At 46.1% G+C, this 17,404-nt stretch overlaps 1 protein-coding gene across 4 annotated transcripts in view; it reads left to right on the forward strand.

The window, feature by feature from the left end:
• The first annotated feature begins 277 nt into the window (after positions 1-277).
• Zc3h18 (zinc finger CCCH-type containing 18) overlaps positions 278-17,404 on the forward strand; it is a 37,858-nt gene continuing 20,731 nt past the window's right edge. For 2 of the 4 annotated variants that reach the window (XM_005345791.3, XM_026778454.1), the window contains exons 1-4: positions 278-448; positions 6,211-6,788; positions 8,175-8,259; positions 9,162-9,233. In XM_005345791.3, coding sequence (XP_005345848.1) covers positions 6,225-6,788; positions 8,175-8,259; positions 9,162-9,233 — 721 coding nt within the window. In that variant the 5' untranslated portion in view covers positions 278-448; positions 6,211-6,224. Of the gene's footprint in view, positions 449-551; positions 1,398-6,210; positions 6,789-8,174; positions 8,260-9,161; positions 9,234-17,404 lie in introns of those variants that run through there. The other 2 variants (XM_026778451.1, XM_013354881.2) reach the window with 2 other exon arrangements.

The following is a 17,404-nucleotide window of genomic DNA, read 5'->3' on the forward strand; positions in this document are numbered from 1 at the left end:
CCCTGAAGCGTCCACAAGCGCACACCAAGAGCCTCAAAGGACTTTCCCCACCCTGCTCACAACTGGCCCGCTGGCACCAGCTCCCCATCCCGGGAAGCCAACACCAGTAGACTCTGCTGCGCACGCGCCGCTATGTGCAGGCCGACCTCGGTGGGCGGGCGCAGCAGCGGAGACTCCCGAGCGCGCGCCGCGGAGGCGGGGCCCCGGAGGCCGGAAGAGAGCGCGAGGAGGGCGGGGCTACCGAGGGAAGCCCGCCGGCCCGCAGTACGGCCGTCGCGGCCTGATGACGTCGCACAATGGCCGGCCCCCGCGGGTAGTGGAGCCCGTTTGTTCCGCCCGCGTCGTGCCTGAAGCTAGAACCAGTGATAAGTGGAAAGGCCGAGGAACGTCCTGTCCACGCCGCCCCCACCCCAGCGGAGCCGTGGCCGCCTCCCATTCTCGCACTGAGGTAAGCGGGGCCAGCGGGCTGTGAGGAGGAGGCCGCCCCAGCGGCGGCGGGAGCGAGGCCCGGGAGCCCGGCGCCGCCTCCCGAGCTCGGGCGCGCTCCCGGCTGTGCGCAGCCGCGGGCCGAAGCGCGGCCCGGGACAGCGGACAGGCGCGAGCTCGCTCCGGCCTGGGACGGCCCGGCGCCTTAGCGCGCCGCGGTCTGCCATGGTGAACTTGGTTTTCCTGAAGCTGTCATTTCTCTTCCGGGCCATTCGGCGTGGCACATGTTCGCCGCCTACAAAGGGGAAGAGGAGCACGCAGGTTGGCTCGGGAGGAGGCCCGCCTGGACTCTCGGCGGGCTCGATGGAGAACTTTGAGCTCTCTGGAGCCTCCTGCAACTTGCTCTCGCAACTTCAAGTGTGCACAGGTCGGACGTACCCACTGTGCCCCTAGAGGCTTCCATCTCTTTAGGAAGTGTAACCTCCTCGCCTCTTGGACTGGGAGCTCAGAGACACGGAGTTTTTGGCGTAAAGTAGCAACAGTTGTGGTGCTGAAGGAAATTAAACTAAAGACTTAACAGTCTCGCTGCTGCTGGAGATTTAGTTTCCCCCGCATACATTGACAGCCGCGTTTGCCAGGCACAATAGTAGCTTTAAAATGAGCTCTGTTTAGGACTTATTTGCAAGAATGGGTAATTCTTCAGACCCACTTGGGGAACACGAAAGAGGGTGTTTGGTTCATCTTGACATTTCCTGTCCCAAGGCAGGGTTTGAGATTCTCAACCCCTAGGCCAGCTACCATTTCTGAGCCCCCGAGAGGAGAATGTGTTTGATCTGAGCGCTTATGAAGCCCAGCCAGTTCTGGAACCAGTTCACTATGCCCCAAAGCCTGAAACTCCTCTTCAGTTGTAGGTGGGGAATGCACAAACACTTTAAGAGAACTTTGTGGATTTACTTCAGAACACCCAGCAGGTAAGCTCTTGCCTTGCCCGTCTTTAAAGAGATACAAAAGTGACTACAAAGAGTGTTTTTGGTTGAGTTTACGTCACTTTGGAGTGGTGTTTGTCAACAATCCTGACATTCTTGCTGTATACATTGAAGCTGTGAACGAGGATTTTAAGCAGGCACAATAGAGCTTGGACATCAGCATAGGACCTGGTCTGTTCAGTGTAGTTTCTCATAGCTGGGCATGGTATCCCACACCTTGAATCCCAGCATTTGGGAAGCAGGGGTGAGAGGATCTCTGAGTTTGAGGCTAGCCTGGTCTACATAGTGACAGCTGGAGTATATAGTGAGGCCTTATCTCAAGAAAGAAAGAAGTTTCCCACAAGTTGTGTTTGTCTGTTATTGATCCCCCTTTGCTGAAGCCCATGCGGAACACCTGTCTCAGTGGTAAGCCACGTGAAGAAATTGGCTTCATTTAATAGTCTCACTGCCTCCATGCTTGACCAAGAGTAGTTTTTTGTTTGTTTTGTTTTTCGAGACAGGGTTTCTCTGTAGCTTTGGAGCCTGTCCTGGAACTAGCTCTTGTAGGCCAGGCTGGTCTCAAACTCACAGAGATCCACCTGCCTCTGCCTCCCTAGTGCTGGGATTAAAGGTGTGTGCCAACACTGCCTGGCTGACCAAGAGTAGTTTTAACCTGGGTTGGCAGCTCACCAGGCCAGGCTCTTAAGTAGTTTGTTGCAGTTCTTCAAAGCGACCCAACTGTGAGGAGAGTGTGACATTACTGTTCTGCCATTAGTAGTGTGGTTGGAGTCAGTTTGGCCTCCCAGAACTCCTAGATAGTACAGTGTGTGGTGTATAGGCTACTGAGGGCCAGCCCTTTGAGACCCTCCATCCTTTCTCACCCTGAAGGAGCGGGAAGAGTATATGTGTTCTGTCACTGTGATACATACCTGAGGAGACCAACTCCTACAGAGAAAAGGTTGATTAGTGGCACACACCTGTAATCCTAGCAATCAGAAGACAGAAGGCTGATCGCTGTGAGTTTGAGGCCAAGCTGGTCTGCATAAAGAATTCCAGACATAGAGAAACCCTGTCTCAAAAAGAAAATTAAAAAAAAAAAAAAGGAGACATGGGGAGAAAAAGCATATTTTGACTCTCGGTTTGGTGTATTCTAGAATCTAGACCATATTCAGTTGGTAAGGTAGCCAGAGTGTGATAGAGCAAAACCACTCACCCTCTTGTTAAATGCTGGGGAGCAAAGAAAAGATTGAATTCCTAGTAGGCCTTACCTGTCAAAATTACCTACAGAAAGATTCCTGCACCTCTTAGTAGTGTGTCCCTAGGAACCAAGACATTAACACTTGGCCTTTGGAAATTTAAGATCCCAACTAAAAGTTGAGGGAGAGACCTTCCAAAAGCCTTAAAATAAGCTGTTGGAGTTTATATGGTAGGTGCAGTTAGATAAATAGAGTAATGTACAATATAAGAAACAAGATGCCTAACGTGGAGTGGAATTTGGGGGTTTTGAACTGCCAGAAAGGGAAAGAGACTTTGAATGTCCAGGCTTGTTCATGCCTGTCATTGGTTGTTCAGAACAGCCTGTGATCCCGAGTCATCTTGCCTCCCCCACCCCCTACACACACACCAGGACAGCCACAGGTACTTTCAGGCAAAAACCACCTTCACAAAACAGAAGTCAACTTACTTCTTGTGACTTACTCCTATAAGTAACTGTAAATTCACCTGGAGGGCATGAAGGTTTAGTGGGCATGTACACAGCACACCAGCCTTTCAGATTTCTCAAGCTAGTCAGCCTGGCTGTGTCTTTGTGGTGAATGTCTAGTGCATTGATATTTGGAGGGAGGAAAAGACAGAGCCCACAGCTTTGTTAAACCCTAGTTTATTCATGGTCTGTATCCAAAAAGAATTTATAGTAAAACTTCAGTAGCTGGGACTAGAACTAATTCCATCTGTGGTCTGGGAACACAAGTTCAGAATGCCCAAATGATGGTCCTGAGACATACACAGTAGCCTTCCCTCCTTCACCAGCCTGCTTCTTACTAAAGTTCAGCTGTTTAGTTGGGCACTCTGTCTCCATTTCTTACCATAGAATTTCCTTTCAAGATTTTCAAAATGTGAAAAACAACTCATTAACCTAATTTAACTGAAACCAAAAGCAAACCAACTTGTACCAGGGCCCCAGAAAAGGGCTGTGACCAAGTTAGAAGGTCTTGTGAACCATATATAAGATAGTATGTTACAAGGAGGGTAGCATCTTGGAGCTGGACTTTGTTTTCTACAGTATTGGTGTAAGACTTCCAAATTAGACAGGACATTTGGTTTGGTGGAACAGTTGATTTAAAAGATAACTTTGTTTATAAGGTTGCCTTTAGCTATAAAATACTAGAATAGGAATTTTCGGGTTTCGAGTAGTGCATATGAGACTTCATAACAAGTTCCACATGACTGACTTCCTATGGGTACCAGGTGCTACCCCTAGGCAGCTAAAGAGATGAGAGGTCCCTGGGCCTCTATGAAGACTTAAAAATATACAATGTAATAAAAACTGCAAAGCTAGGGATCAGATGTTACACACTAAGGAATTCCTGTCTTCCTTAGTGTTAATATATTGGGCTGTTGTCCTTGGCATTAGCTCGACTTAATTACTAAAATTCTACCTATCCACACTAGCGCTTTGCACCAACTTCTCTAGTGGAAAAGCACAGAGCCCCTGTCTGCATGATATTCACCCTTGCCCACTTCAGGACCTTCAAACTCTCAACAATCCTCTTGTCTCATCCCATAAATTCTAGGTTTCCAAACTGACATGTGTTTATTATGCCCAGGTAGGATGAGTTAATTTCCTTCAGTATTTCTTCCTCTGCCCTGTTGCTAGATGAACAGAAAACCTTGACTGCTGTGTATTTTTGAGTAACTCTGATGGTTTTGGTTTTTCCAGACAGGGCTTCTCTGTGTATTCCTGGCTGACCTGGAACTCACTCTGTAGAGCAGTCTGGCCTCGAACTCACAGAGATCCTCCTGCCTCAGCCTCCTGAGTGCTGGGATTAAAGGCATGTGCACCAACACCCGACAGGCTACAAGTTTTTAAAAATACAAATTCGGGTTCTGAGCTGAAGCTTGGTTATAGGGCACTTACATGGCATATGTAAGATCCAGAACTCAATTTTTAGCACAGTGTTCACCCCACAAAGTGTATAAGTTGAAACATACATTTTATCTTTAATAGATAAATTTAAAGTTATGTAAATATAATCTATAAAGATCATAAATATAAAGCCAGGCAGTGGTGGTGCATGCCTTTAATCCCAGCATTCGGGAGGCAGAGGCAAGCAGATCTCTGTGAATTCAAGACCAGCCTGATCTACAGAGTGAGTTCCAGGACAGGCTTCAAAGCTACACAGAGAAGCCCTGTCTTGAAAAAAGCAAAACAAACAAACAAACAAACAAAAAAGAACATGAATAAATGTACCTCTGAACACATAGTGATTCCAAAATGAGTAAATTGTGCGTTTTGCTAGGTACCAAACAGCCTATTTGTGTTTGTTTCCAGCCTCAGAATATAGAATCAGATAAACTCCAAATTCTTCTTCCTTCATGAAGTAAGTTGGTGTCTGTTGCTGCTGCGATAGCAATGCTGGCTACTGAGTGCTATGTGTGACATCTATACTTACTCTCTAACTCGCTTTTAAACCAAGTGCAGCCATGTGCTTTTTTATTGAGTCAGGGTTTTGCTGTGTAGTGTGGGGTAGCCTCCTGCTCCCAAGTGCTGTGATTATAAGCATGTGCTGCTACACCACGCAGAGCAAAGTGCTTTCTGTGAGTTGTGGAGGGGAAAACCAGAAAACATGTGCTTCGATTATATGATTAAATCTGGATTTGTAGAAATAGAAGTGAGTCTTCTAAAAAGGAAAAGGTTTGGTTTTTTTTGGGGGGAGGGGGTTCGAGATAGGGTTTCTCTGTAGCTTTGGTGCCTGTCCCAGAACTAGCTCTTGTAGACCAGGCTGGCCTCAAACTCCCAGAGATCCGCTTGCCTCTGCCTCCCGAGTGCTGGGATTAAAGGCGTGCATCACCACTGCCCAGCAGAAAAAGATTTTTTATTTAAAAATATGACTTAAGGGCTGGAGAGACATCTCAGAGGTTAAGAGCACTGGCTATTCTTCCAGAGGTCCTGAGTTCAATTCCCAACAACCACATGGTGGCTCGCAACCATCTATAATGAGATCTGGTACCCTGCATACATGCAGGCAGAATACTATATACATCTCTTAAATGCCTAAAAATATTGTCGTGATCCATTTGTACAACAGATAGCTTTGGTTGTTTGGGTTCGGGTATCACTGGTCCTAGAGCAGTGCCTTTGAAGAACATGCTGGAGGCTGGATGGCAGGTCTGAACGAAGTCTTGGAGTCTGAATCTTAAGTACAGGGGAGGGATTGAAGAGGTGACAAGAAGCTGTGCTTGATAGGCAGAGTAAGAGAAAAAGGGTCAGTTGAAAACCACGGCTGACCTAGGGTGCTACCTCATTCCACCGTAGAAAGCTTCAGTAGTCATTCCCATGAATCCCAGTAGCTGCCCTTTGCAGTCTATGACTTACTGTTCAGTTCTCTTCACCTGTTCCGGCTGCAGGCAAGAGGAAGGACTGAGTGGAGGCCAACCGCTCCTGGTGGAGTTATGCACTGGCATTCCAGGGGGAGTTGTGTGGGTTTGGGAGGGGCTGTATGGAGCAAGGGCAGATTGGGTTCTTCCTCCTCTCAGGGCAGAGGGCATGTGGGTCAGGAGGATAGGCCTGTGCTGAGTCTGTGCTGTCTGTCTTTTGCAGATTTGCGGGTCCTGATGGATGTGGCTGAGAGCCCTGAACTGGATCCTCACTCCCCAGAGGATGAAGAGCAGCCTGCGCTCTCAGATGATGACATTCTGAGGGAAAGTGGATCTGAACAAGATTTGGATGGAGATGAGGAAAATACAACTAGGGTGCAAAGCCAGGAGGAGACTCACTCTGATGAAGAAGACCAAGCCAGTGAGCCCAAGTCCCAGGATCAAGACTCAGAGGCTCATGAGCTGAGCAGGGGCCCAGCAGGATCTCTGTGCGAGGAGGGGGATGATGTTGAGGAAGACCGGACAAGTGACCTCAGGGATGAAGCCTCCTCAGTAACCCGGGAACTGGATGAGCACGAGCTAGACTATGATGAGGAGGTCCCCGAGGAGCCGGCTCCTGCTGCCCAGGAGGAGGAAGCTGAGAAGGCTGGGGCAGAGGAAGAGGAGGAAAAGGGGGAAGGTACTCCCGGAGAGGAAGGGAAACCTGATGTTCAGAGTGTGGGAGAAAAAGAACCCACAGAGGCTGCCAAGGAGAAGAAGAAAGAGGATGACGATGGAGAGATTGATGATGGAGAGATAGATGTGAGTATGGTGGAGCAGGCAAGGACCCTGGCCCTTCAGCAGACATTCTTGATCCAGGAGAAGCAGACTCCCTTGTTCCTAGAGAGATGGTCAGTGGTGGGCTGGACCAGGCATGCAGTGAAATGAGAGCTTGTGCTGAGATAGGAAAGGAAGTGCTCACAGTGGAGAACAGAAGGTAGGCTTGTGCAGAGAGCTTCTTTCAGTCGCCACAGAACATCTGTGGACCCCAGAAGATGCCTTCTTTAAATCTGACCTCCACTGTGATTCTTGCTTAGTACATGCATTGTTCTTTTCACAGTCTGAGGTGATTGTTGCATCACTAGACTCCCTTCTCAGGTGCAGTCTCCTAGCCAAAGACCTGCTTATCTTCAGACTGCCCTGTAGGATAAGCATCTCTCAGGCAGTGCCCCTACGTAAGTGTTGAGGAATGCATGCATTAGACTGTGGGTCAGCTGCATTGGACACTTGCTTATTGGTGTGTGCTGGCAAGGATATTCTTGGCAGCTGACCTTTAGTGAGTAACGGGTTCCTGCAGAGCAGGTGTGGCTCAGCATCCCCCTGCCACCTCAGGAAAGCAAGGATATCCTTACTGATCCCTACTGATGACCTGTAGAAGCGCTTCTGTGTCCCAGGAACACCTTGGTTAGTTTCACCTGCAGGATACCAGGAATAGCCCGAATGTGTTGGACTTGGGGTTGCTCTCTTACTTGCTGTCCTGGCTTTGTTCTACTTTTGTCTTATGGGGTCAGCAGGCCAAGACAGGAAGCATTTTTGCTTACTCGTCTGGATTTTGGGTTATCCAGAGAACACAGGACAGGAGTACTACAAGGAGTCTCAGCGACAAGGCTGATGGGTATAGGTTGGTGGGACAGGCCCTGGGCTCAGGGGTGGTTGAGATCACAGAGCAGTGGTCAGGTCTTGGCTCCCTGTGAGAACCCTGGGAATGCAACTTAGGTTCTGTTGTCCAAAGTTTTTAGATCTCTCTAAAATGATGGTGAGGTAAAGAATGAGCCACAAGGTGGTATTGCCCATCAACAGTCACCTGACTTCCCTCATCAGAGACAAGTACTGTTCAAAGGGCATGGAATACTAGGTTTATACACTGCTAGTGTACAAAGTAGTAAAGACCAAAGTGTGACCATTGCCTGCTCACAGTTGATAGAAACAGATCAAAGCTCTGCCCTGAAGTGGAGCCCATCATTCCCACAGTATTCTTCTGAGGTTATAGCTGATGGGGAGACCATCTGTTGTGTAGCTGAGCATTTCAGATTGAGCCTTTGGATAGGCGGATGCTTCCCACACCCATCTCTGTGCTGCTGGCCTAGTGGAGAGGTGTGGTGGGCAAGGTGGGTCAGCTCACCTCCAGATGACTGTCCTCTGTTTCAGGATGATGACTTGGAGGAAGGCGAAGTGAAGGACCCCAGTGACCGGAAGGTGAGGCCTCGCCCCACCTGCCGATTCTTCATGAAAGGTAATTGTTTACCTCCAGCCTCTGCAGCCATCTATGTAGCCTCTGCTTTCCTGGGGCCGTGGTGGTAATTCATCCTCATCCAGGCATACTGTTCATGTCAGTGAGGCTTCATGGGACTAGACTACAAGTTGGTGCTAGTGACAATGGTATTGGTGGTAGACAATAGACCCTTTACTGGTCCTGTCCTCACCTTAAAAATTGCTTTGGAGGAGAGCCTCCTGGTGTTCTTACCCTGTAGGTTTCAGGCCTACCGTTTACAGTAGACCCAAGGCTGCAACAGACAGTGGCAGTTTCTGCATGGTCAGCTGTACCACTGTTAGCATTTCCCACTTCTGTAAGAAAGAGCCACTTTTTACAAGAGAGAGCAGAAGCAGGTCCTTTGGTGGGGAGTGGTATTAAAAGGGTAAAGGAGGGCCTCTGAGGGCATTCCTGCAAAGGACTAGGGCAGTTAAGTAGCTTCAGCAGGGGTATTGAGGTCTTGCTTACTGATCTGGACTTACCACATTACAAGTAATGTGATGCTCTGGCTTTGTAAAGCCTGGGAGGGATTCAGAAATGAAGTTAAGGCCAGACAGTGGTGGCATGTGCCTTTAACCCCAACACTCTTGAGGCAAAGACAGGCAAGACCTCTGAGTTTAAGGCCAGCCTGGTCTACAGAGAGAGTTCCAAGACAACCAGGGTGGTTACACAGAGAAACCTTGTCTCAAAAAGAAAGAAATGAAATTAAGAGTCTCCAGTCTGCAAGATTTGCTTGGATGTGCTGCGGTGTTTGGGGTATATTTCTCATTGAGCAGTTTCCTTGGACAGATGGGTGTTTTCTCTTGCGCGTGGATGACTTTGCTCGCTGGCCAGCCTGTGTGTGCAGTCTAAGTTCACAAGAGCTTCCTGTACTTCTTTTCCAGATGTTGTGACACCATTATCCACTCTTCTTCCACCAATACCAAATTCCATACCACTCAGAGGCCAGGTTAAAGGTACAAAATATCCTGTGTTCACTCTCTGTTGTGCCTTAAAGTCCCCTGCGCCAGAGGCCAGACTTCTTTCTCCTGGATCCAGAGCACAGCTGGGACGCCAACAGGGAGGAGGCTTGAGGGACAGAGCTGCTGTGACCCTATCCTCCTTAGTGTCGTTAGAGCTGGGGAGGAGATGCAGGTTAAAGCCATGGCCCTGCACTTGAAGAACAGGAATTTCCACAGGTGGGCAGTGGAATCCTGTATTATTCATGGGGAAGGCTGTGTCCAAGAGTGATCCACAAACAGCCCTGTCCCTAAGGCCAAGAGATTCCCTGGTGATGGGACATTCATGAAAATCCTGCTCAGGCTCACTTCTCTGGGATTATGCTCTTGGGATGCCAACTAAAAATAGTTGGCAGATATAAGTTGCGCAGTCAATTTTGTACATTGGGGTGGGGTGCACAGGTGACCTTCACTTGACATTGACCCAAGCACCCTAAGAATGAAAGGCTGTAACATACATCTTAATTCTTCAAACACTTTAATGTTTAAAGTGCTGTATTTCAGCCAGGTGGTGGTGGCACATGCCTTTAATCCCAGCACTCGGGAGGCAGAGACAGGCGGATCTCTGAGTTGGAGGCCAGCCTGGTCTACAAGAGCTAGTTCCAGGACAGGCTCTAAGACTACAGCGAAACCTTGTGTCGAAAAACAAAAAACAAAACAAAGTGCTAGTATTTCAAGAAATATAAGTGCAAGCAGGAGACCCTTTTGGCATGAGGAATAAATGTAGTCTTCCTCTGCAGACATGTAGATTATAGTGTCAAAAATCAGCATGCAGTATGTATCTGTACTTGGTTCTCATTAGTACTGCTCTCAGACTGTTTTGCACAATGCCTTTGCAGCTCAGAAGCTTGCCAGTTGCCTGGGACAGGCTGGCAACATCAGCATGGAGTCTCTGGAGCAAGAGCCAGAGACTCACACCCTGGCTTAATTCTCAGAACTTAACCAAGCACAGAACAGATGAAATGTATTGGAAATGCAAACCAGCTCTTTGTGAGACATCTGCATACACTGGGATGGGATTGTTGCCTGAATCATCACACTGGGTGGGCACCGTGGTTACACTAAGCTGTGTTTGGGTTTTTGTAAGTGAGACTATGCCAGAGGGAGTTTTCTGCAGTCAAGAAGTGGGAAGCAGCTTAGAGTTTTTATTGCTTTGATAAAAACACCAATTACCAAAAGCACGGGGGACGGGGGTAGTATTTTAGCTTACAGTTTCATATCATAGTCCATTATCGAAGGCGAAGGAAGTAAGGGTAGGAACCTGAAGGTAGTAACGTTTCCATCCAGGGTGTTTCTAACCAGTGCTTCCCTTTTTCTCATCCTATTTATGGTATACAGAAGGGGAAAAAATGATGGAGCTTGCAGTTATCTGAGATCTCTTTATCATCATTACAAGAAATTTATTTTGATGCAATTTTTTGTTTGCCTACAAGTTTTAAGCTTGGTGTTCTGTTGAAATCAGTTGATTTATCATCCTTATGATAGGGCTAAAGATACAGTTTATTAAGAGCAGGTATGGTTCTTGGAGGACCTGGTCTAGTTCCCAGCACCCATGTCAGGCAGCTGACAACTGCCCCTAAGTTGAGCTTTAGGAGGATCTGATTTTGGACTCTGTAAATACTGTACTCAAACATGGGAGTGCACATACATACCTACCATGACCCCCCCACACCAAATCTTCAGCTGGACTTGGTTGTGTGCACCTTTAATCCCAGCACTTGGGAGGCAGAGGCAGACATATCTCTTGAATGCCAGGCCAGCCAGGGCTACAGATACTGACTCAAGAAAGAAAAGACCCTGTCAATAATAAGTTACTTTAGAAATAAAGCAAAGCTTGCTGTATTAGCAAGAATGTAGACCTGTGAAATCCTTGCACACTGCTGGTAGGAGAATAAAAAACAATGGTAGCTTCTCAAAAGGTAAGGGATAGAATGACTATATAGTTCAGCAAGTGTCTGAGGTAATTTAAGTTGCTGTGATGAGATAGATACCATGACCAAGACAACTTATAGAAAAGTTCTGTTGGTGCTTATAATTTGAGAGGATGAGTCCATGAACTTAATGACAGAGAGAATAGTGCCAGACAGGCATAGCTCCGGAGTAGTGACTAAGCTTACATCTTTATCTGCAAGTAGGAGGCAGAGAGGGAGAGAGAGGGGCATTAACCAGGAATGTTACAGACTTTTGAAACCTGCAAGGCTACTCCCAGTGACATACCACCTAATCCATCTGATCTTTCCCTAACAGTTCTACCAACTGGAGGCCAAACATTCAAATATATGGGCCTGTGAGGTTCATTCAAATCACATTTAGTCCACTCTCTGGCCGCATTTGGTTTGTGGCCATATCATGCAAAATGCATTTGCTTCAATTTTAAACGTCCCCAATGGTCTTTCATAGTCTCAACAATCTAAAGCAGCAGTTCCAACTTTTGGATTGTGACCCCTGGGGTCAGGCTAACCTTTCTTAGGTAAATATCTGTTGGAAAACACAGATATTTACATTACGACTCATAACAGCAAAATTACAGTTATGAAGTAGCAACAAAAATAATTTTGTGGTTGGGGATCACCATAACATGAGGAACTGTATTACAGCATTAGGAAGGTTGAGAACCACTGTATAGTTTATGTCTGATGTCAAAGAGCTTAGTTGGCTTTTTCCTTCCAGATTTGCTGACTGAAGCACACTTCTCTTTTTTGGGCTTGTTTCACCCCCTGTCTACATTAGCTCTCCTTGGCAGATGCCCCAAGGCTTTGGTACCTCCATCCTCCTGGGGTATTCAACACAATCCAGGCTTCACTTCCATAATCTCTTCCAGCCTCTGTGCAGAGGCTTACCTACCACACGCCTGGCTTTAGCCACTCTTCCTTGACTGCACAGAAGATTCCACAGCCCCTTTACTGTATCCTTCTTGATTTCAAAGCCAGAACCCATGCTGTCAAGTTTGGCTGCCTGCTTGGGGTGGAGCCTGGTCCCCTCCTTAAATTGCATTTGTATAAACTTGATTTGTTGCTCTTTAGGAACCATAATTCCTCTGGCCTTTTCACATATTGTAAGACTAGCTGGGTGGGTTCTTACTCTAAGGGCTGTCTTGGAATTTCCTCTGCCTCTGAAATTCCACAGCTCTTCAAGTTAGCCTCAGACGGATTCTTAGAACAAAAAGCAGGTACATTATTTGCCAAAATATCACACAAATGCTCTGTAGCCCAGTTGTTAATATTGTGCCCATATGAAACCTCTTGAGCTGGGCCTCTGTAGTCCACATTGTTCTCAACACTACTAGTAGTCTTCCAAGCTCCTATTAGGATGGCCCATAAGCCCCGTTTATAATATTCAAAATCTATTTCAAGGTCCCAAAATCTTGCATATTTCTCAAATAAATAAATAAGTCTTGCATGTTAGGTCTATCACACCCGTAGCCCCATTCCTGGCACTACCTTCTGTCATAGTTACTTTAAGTTGCTATGATGAGACACCATGACCAAGGCAACTTGTAAGAATAAAAGAGTCTGTTGGGGCTTCCAGTTTCAGATGATGACTGTGTACATCACAGTGTAGAGAGCAGGCAGGCATGGTACTAGAGCTGGAGCTGAGAACTTCTTTCTGCAAGTAGGAGAGCTAACTAGGCTTGGTGTGGGCTTTTGAATCTCAAAGTCTTCTCCCTCCTCCAGCAAGGCCCTACCTCCTAATTCTTCCCAAACAGTTCCTCTAACTAGAGACCAAGCATTCAAACAAATAAACCTATGGGGGTCATTCTTTTTCATAATACCACAGCAAGCCCTCCTCTGTGTTTGTGCAAGAGAAATGAAAATGTGACTACTCAAAAACTTGTGTGAGGGTGTTCTTGATTGCCAGCCAGAGTTGATTGATCTGGAAGCAGAGCTGCACAGTACATGGTGATTTAGGAGAGGGCACATTGGGGATGAAACTCAGAGCCTTGAGTCTGAAAGTTGAGTGCTAGACCACTGCGTTAAACCCTTTAAGGAGCTCCACTGTGGCTGTGCCCTTTAATTTTCCCATTTCATTCGTTCAGTTCTACCAATGTCTGATGCTGTCTGAGTCATTGGTTCTCTAATGTTCTGTGATATATATCCTTTTCATGTGCTTATTATAGCCATTTGTGCATCTTAGCTGTGTTTGCTCACTTTTGGATCCCTGTGTTCTTCATGTGTATAAAATGTCTCAGAGTGGCCTGTTGCCTTTGGGAGTCCCAGAAACCATTCAAGGACTCAGAAATTAGGCAGTTTTCATAGTGATATGCAACTAGTGGTAAGTAAGGCACTCCTACTGTGAGCGTGTATATGCAAAGACCAGACTTGCCTGTCAGAACGAAATAAATTTTGACAGGGATTTTTTTTTATTGTTTTGAGATAAGAGTCTCATTATGTAGACCAGGCTGACCTCAAACTCACCTGCCTCTGTCACACTCGCACGCATACGCCCAAGTGCTGGAGTAAAGGCGTGCAGCACCATGTCTGACTTTAACGAGTTTGGGTTTTGTTGTTGCTGTTGTTTTTTTGTTGCTGTTGTCATCATTTTTGGTTTTTCAAGACAAGGTTTCTCTGTGTATCTTTGGAGCCTGCCCTGGAACTAGTTCCATAGACCAGGCTGGCCTTGAACTCAAGAGCTCCACCTGCCTCTGCCTCCCAAGAGCTGGGATTAAAGACCTGCATCGCCATCTCCTGGCTTCAAGATTTTTAAAACCCAATGAAGCACTTTGACTTATACACAGGCTGTATCTACTAGCTGTTTGCAGCTGCTTAGACTAGCTGAAAAGGAAACCAAGGCCTACTGAAAGAGGGCCACTTTGTCAGAATGTGCGCTCTGGAAGGAAACCAGTGTTTTGTCTGGAAGGGTGGATGTTGTAAAGTTAATCTCAGCATTTGAGATGCAGAGGCAGGCGGATCTTTGTGAATTCAAAGCCAGCCTGATCTATAGTGTGAGTTGTAGGACAGCTAGGACTGTTACACAGAGAAACACTTACCTCAAAAAAGCCTAAATAAAAAAATAGTATCTACCCAAGCATAAAAATAGAATTGCTGAGATATGAACCACCAGTTAAGAAAAAGAACATTTCTTTCCATTGATACCCCATGTGTAGATAGCCCTCTGATTTCCAGAAATAGCTAGGTGTCGGTGGCCTACACCTTTTATCTTAGCACTTCAGAAGGAGAAACAGGTGCATCTGTCTGAGTTTGAGGCCAGCTTCTACACACAGTGAGTTCCAGGTCAGCCAAGGCAACATAGTAAAAACCTGTCCCAAACAAAACAAAATTCAGAAGTTACACTGTCCCACCCAGCCTCCGAGTCTCCACCCTCCTGTTTCTTAGCACACTCAGAAGCAAATGACTATACTCATCTAAAATACCTTTATTTTTGCTTCCTTTTCCTCTTTTCTAGTTAAGAAATTAAGTTTTTAGGGGACAGAACAAATGTATGTGGCATTCAGTCCATAAGAGCGGCATGCTCTTATGTGGTGACCAAACTCAGGTCATCAGGATGGGCAGACAGGACACTCTGCTAAGCCATCTCACTGCATGTTTTCTTTTCTTCTTTAATTATGGAAGTCACATTTACTAATAGTAGAGCAAGTAAAAGATAGGGCTAGGGATGTAGCTCAACAATAATGTACTTTCGCCAGGTGGTGGTGGCGGCGGCACACACCTTTAACCCCAACACTTGAGAGGCAGAAGCAGGCGGATCTCTGTGAGTTCGAGGCCAACCTGGTCTACAAGAGCTAGTTCCAGGACAGGCTCCAAAAACCACAGAGAAACCCTGTCTCGAAAAACCAAAAAAAAAAAAAAAAAGAAAGAAAGAAAGAAAAATCCAAAAATAAATAAATAACGTGCTTTGTTCATGTGTACAAGGCCCTGAGTTCCATGCACCAGGTAAGGACAGTGTACCTTGAAGGCATTTCTTCACGGTCCCAGCAATAATAGTGCATGTCCCTCGCCCCCATGAAAGGCGGTTTCCGGGGTTCCCTTACGCCTTGATCATTTGTCAATGATCATGGATCATTTGATTCATTTTAAATGAAGGGATATCTGCTCAGGCAGTGTAGTGGAGTGGCTGTTGTTGGAGCCATTGTCATTATTTAGGTGGTCAAGGGTTAACACTCAGCAGGGACCTAACTTAGCTTCCTGAGAACTGGGTTCTGTCATCCTGACACTGTCAGGAATGACACTGCACCCCACCCTACCCCCCTTTCCTTTCCTCTGTTGTTTGCTTCTCCCTCCCATGCGTATATTCTTCTCTTCTTTCTGCCCAAAGGTTTGACTGTGAGATTTGACAGTGGGGTTGAGTTTTGGATTTGCATTTTTTTGTTTGGTTTTGACATTTTAAAACAAATAATAAATGCCTACTTTTCTGCTAACTGGGAATACATTTTAGGTATAAATCATATACTTGATTTTTTTTTTGTATTTTCTGACTTTCTATAATGAGCTTTTATTGCATTTTTTTAAACCAACTCCTTATTGTATATACAGTATTTTGCCTGCCGGCCAGAAGAGGGCGCCACATCTCATTACAGATGATTGTGAGCCACCATGTGTTTGCTGGGAATTGAACTCAAGACCTCTAGAAGAGCAGTCAGTGCTCTTAACTGCTGATCCACCTCTCCAGTCCCCTTTTTTGTTACATTTTAATTACGTAAACAAGGTTGAAAGGTGTTGATCGTGAAGAAGTGGATGGTGTCTGCATCTGTCTTCAGCTCTGGGACTCAGAGGTCCAGATTCCTCTTACTTTTGCGAATCTTAAATACTTTCAGGAATGAAACGAAGTATTTTATCATTTTTGTGTTTGCAGGGAAACAATTTGAGTATATTTTTTGTTTTAGATTGATATGCTGTTTGTGTTGAGTTAGTTTTAACTCAGGCTTCAGTTGTCATGGTATTTAAAGATGAAACTTGCCTTTTTCTGAGGCACTAAGTGATTGTTTCTACTTAACTACATAAAGGAAAATATGATTTGTTAGCAGAAATGTTCAACTAGAATATCTGTTCCAGACTGAATATAGTTTTTAATTTTTTAAAAGTATGTGTATTTGGATGCTCACCTTCCTAGACCTGGATTGGGGGGAAGGGCTTGGACTTCCCACAGCGCAGGGCACCCTGACTTTTCTTAGGACCGGAGGAGGAGTGGGAGTGGGAGGGAAATGGGAGGAGTGGAGGAGGTGGAAATTTTTAAAGTGGTGCTTGTACATAGGAGTCACAGAGCATTTTAATTTATTTTTTATTTTATGAGCATTGATATTCCGCCATGTGTCTGTGAAGGTGTCAGCTCCTCTGGAACTGGGCTTATAGACAGTTGTTACCTGCTGGATGGGTTACTGGGAACTGAACCCAAGGCTTACAAGAATAGCCAGTGCTCTTAACTGCTGAGCCCTCTCTGCAGGCTTTCCCTTATTCACACTTTTTTTTTTTTTTTTTTTTTTTTTAAGAACCAGAAATAATTCTAAAGTGGTTTGGAGAGGGCTACTCTGGGACAGAATCAGCAGAGATCTGGTAATATTTGTGCCTCCCATTGATTTCCACCTCAGCATGAGTCAAAATGAATGTTCAGGCAGGCATCTGCTGAAGCTCCCTTGAGGCTCTAGGGTTGCCTCTGCCCTTAGCTCTAGAGACTCTCTGGCTTCTCTGCTTTTATCAGTGATCAGACAGTTGATATACCAATTGTCCCGTGGTATCCATGGGAGATTGGATCCCACATATCCATGGATGCCAAATCTGAGGATATCCAAGTCTCTATTACAAGATGGTGTAACACATACTCCCCTGAAATTTAAGCCCTCTTTAGATAACTTAAAATCCTGGACACAGTGTAAGTCAGTCCTTTTTATACTGTATTGTTTAAGGGTGAAGACACAGAAATGTCTATATGTTCAATGCAACACAGAATATTTTTGATCTGTGGGTGGTGAATCCACAGGTATAGAACCTGCAAAGTGACTATGAATAGGCCCTGGGAGTCCAGGCAGGGACTCTCATCAGGAAATGGTATCTCCTCCAAGTGCCTGGCAGACCCATTGGCCCAGACCAGCCCTGCTCACCACTGTAGGACTGTGGTAAGACACCGTGTACACAGAGGGAGAAGTAGGCTGAGCTGTTACTGGCCTAAGGCTCTCT

This window comes from Microtus ochrogaster, chromosome 4, assembly GCF_000317375.1.
Source record: "Microtus ochrogaster isolate Prairie Vole_2 chromosome 4, MicOch1.0, whole genome shotgun sequence".
In the NCBI taxonomy this organism is placed as follows: Eukaryota; Metazoa; Chordata; class Mammalia; order Rodentia; family Cricetidae; genus Microtus; species Microtus ochrogaster.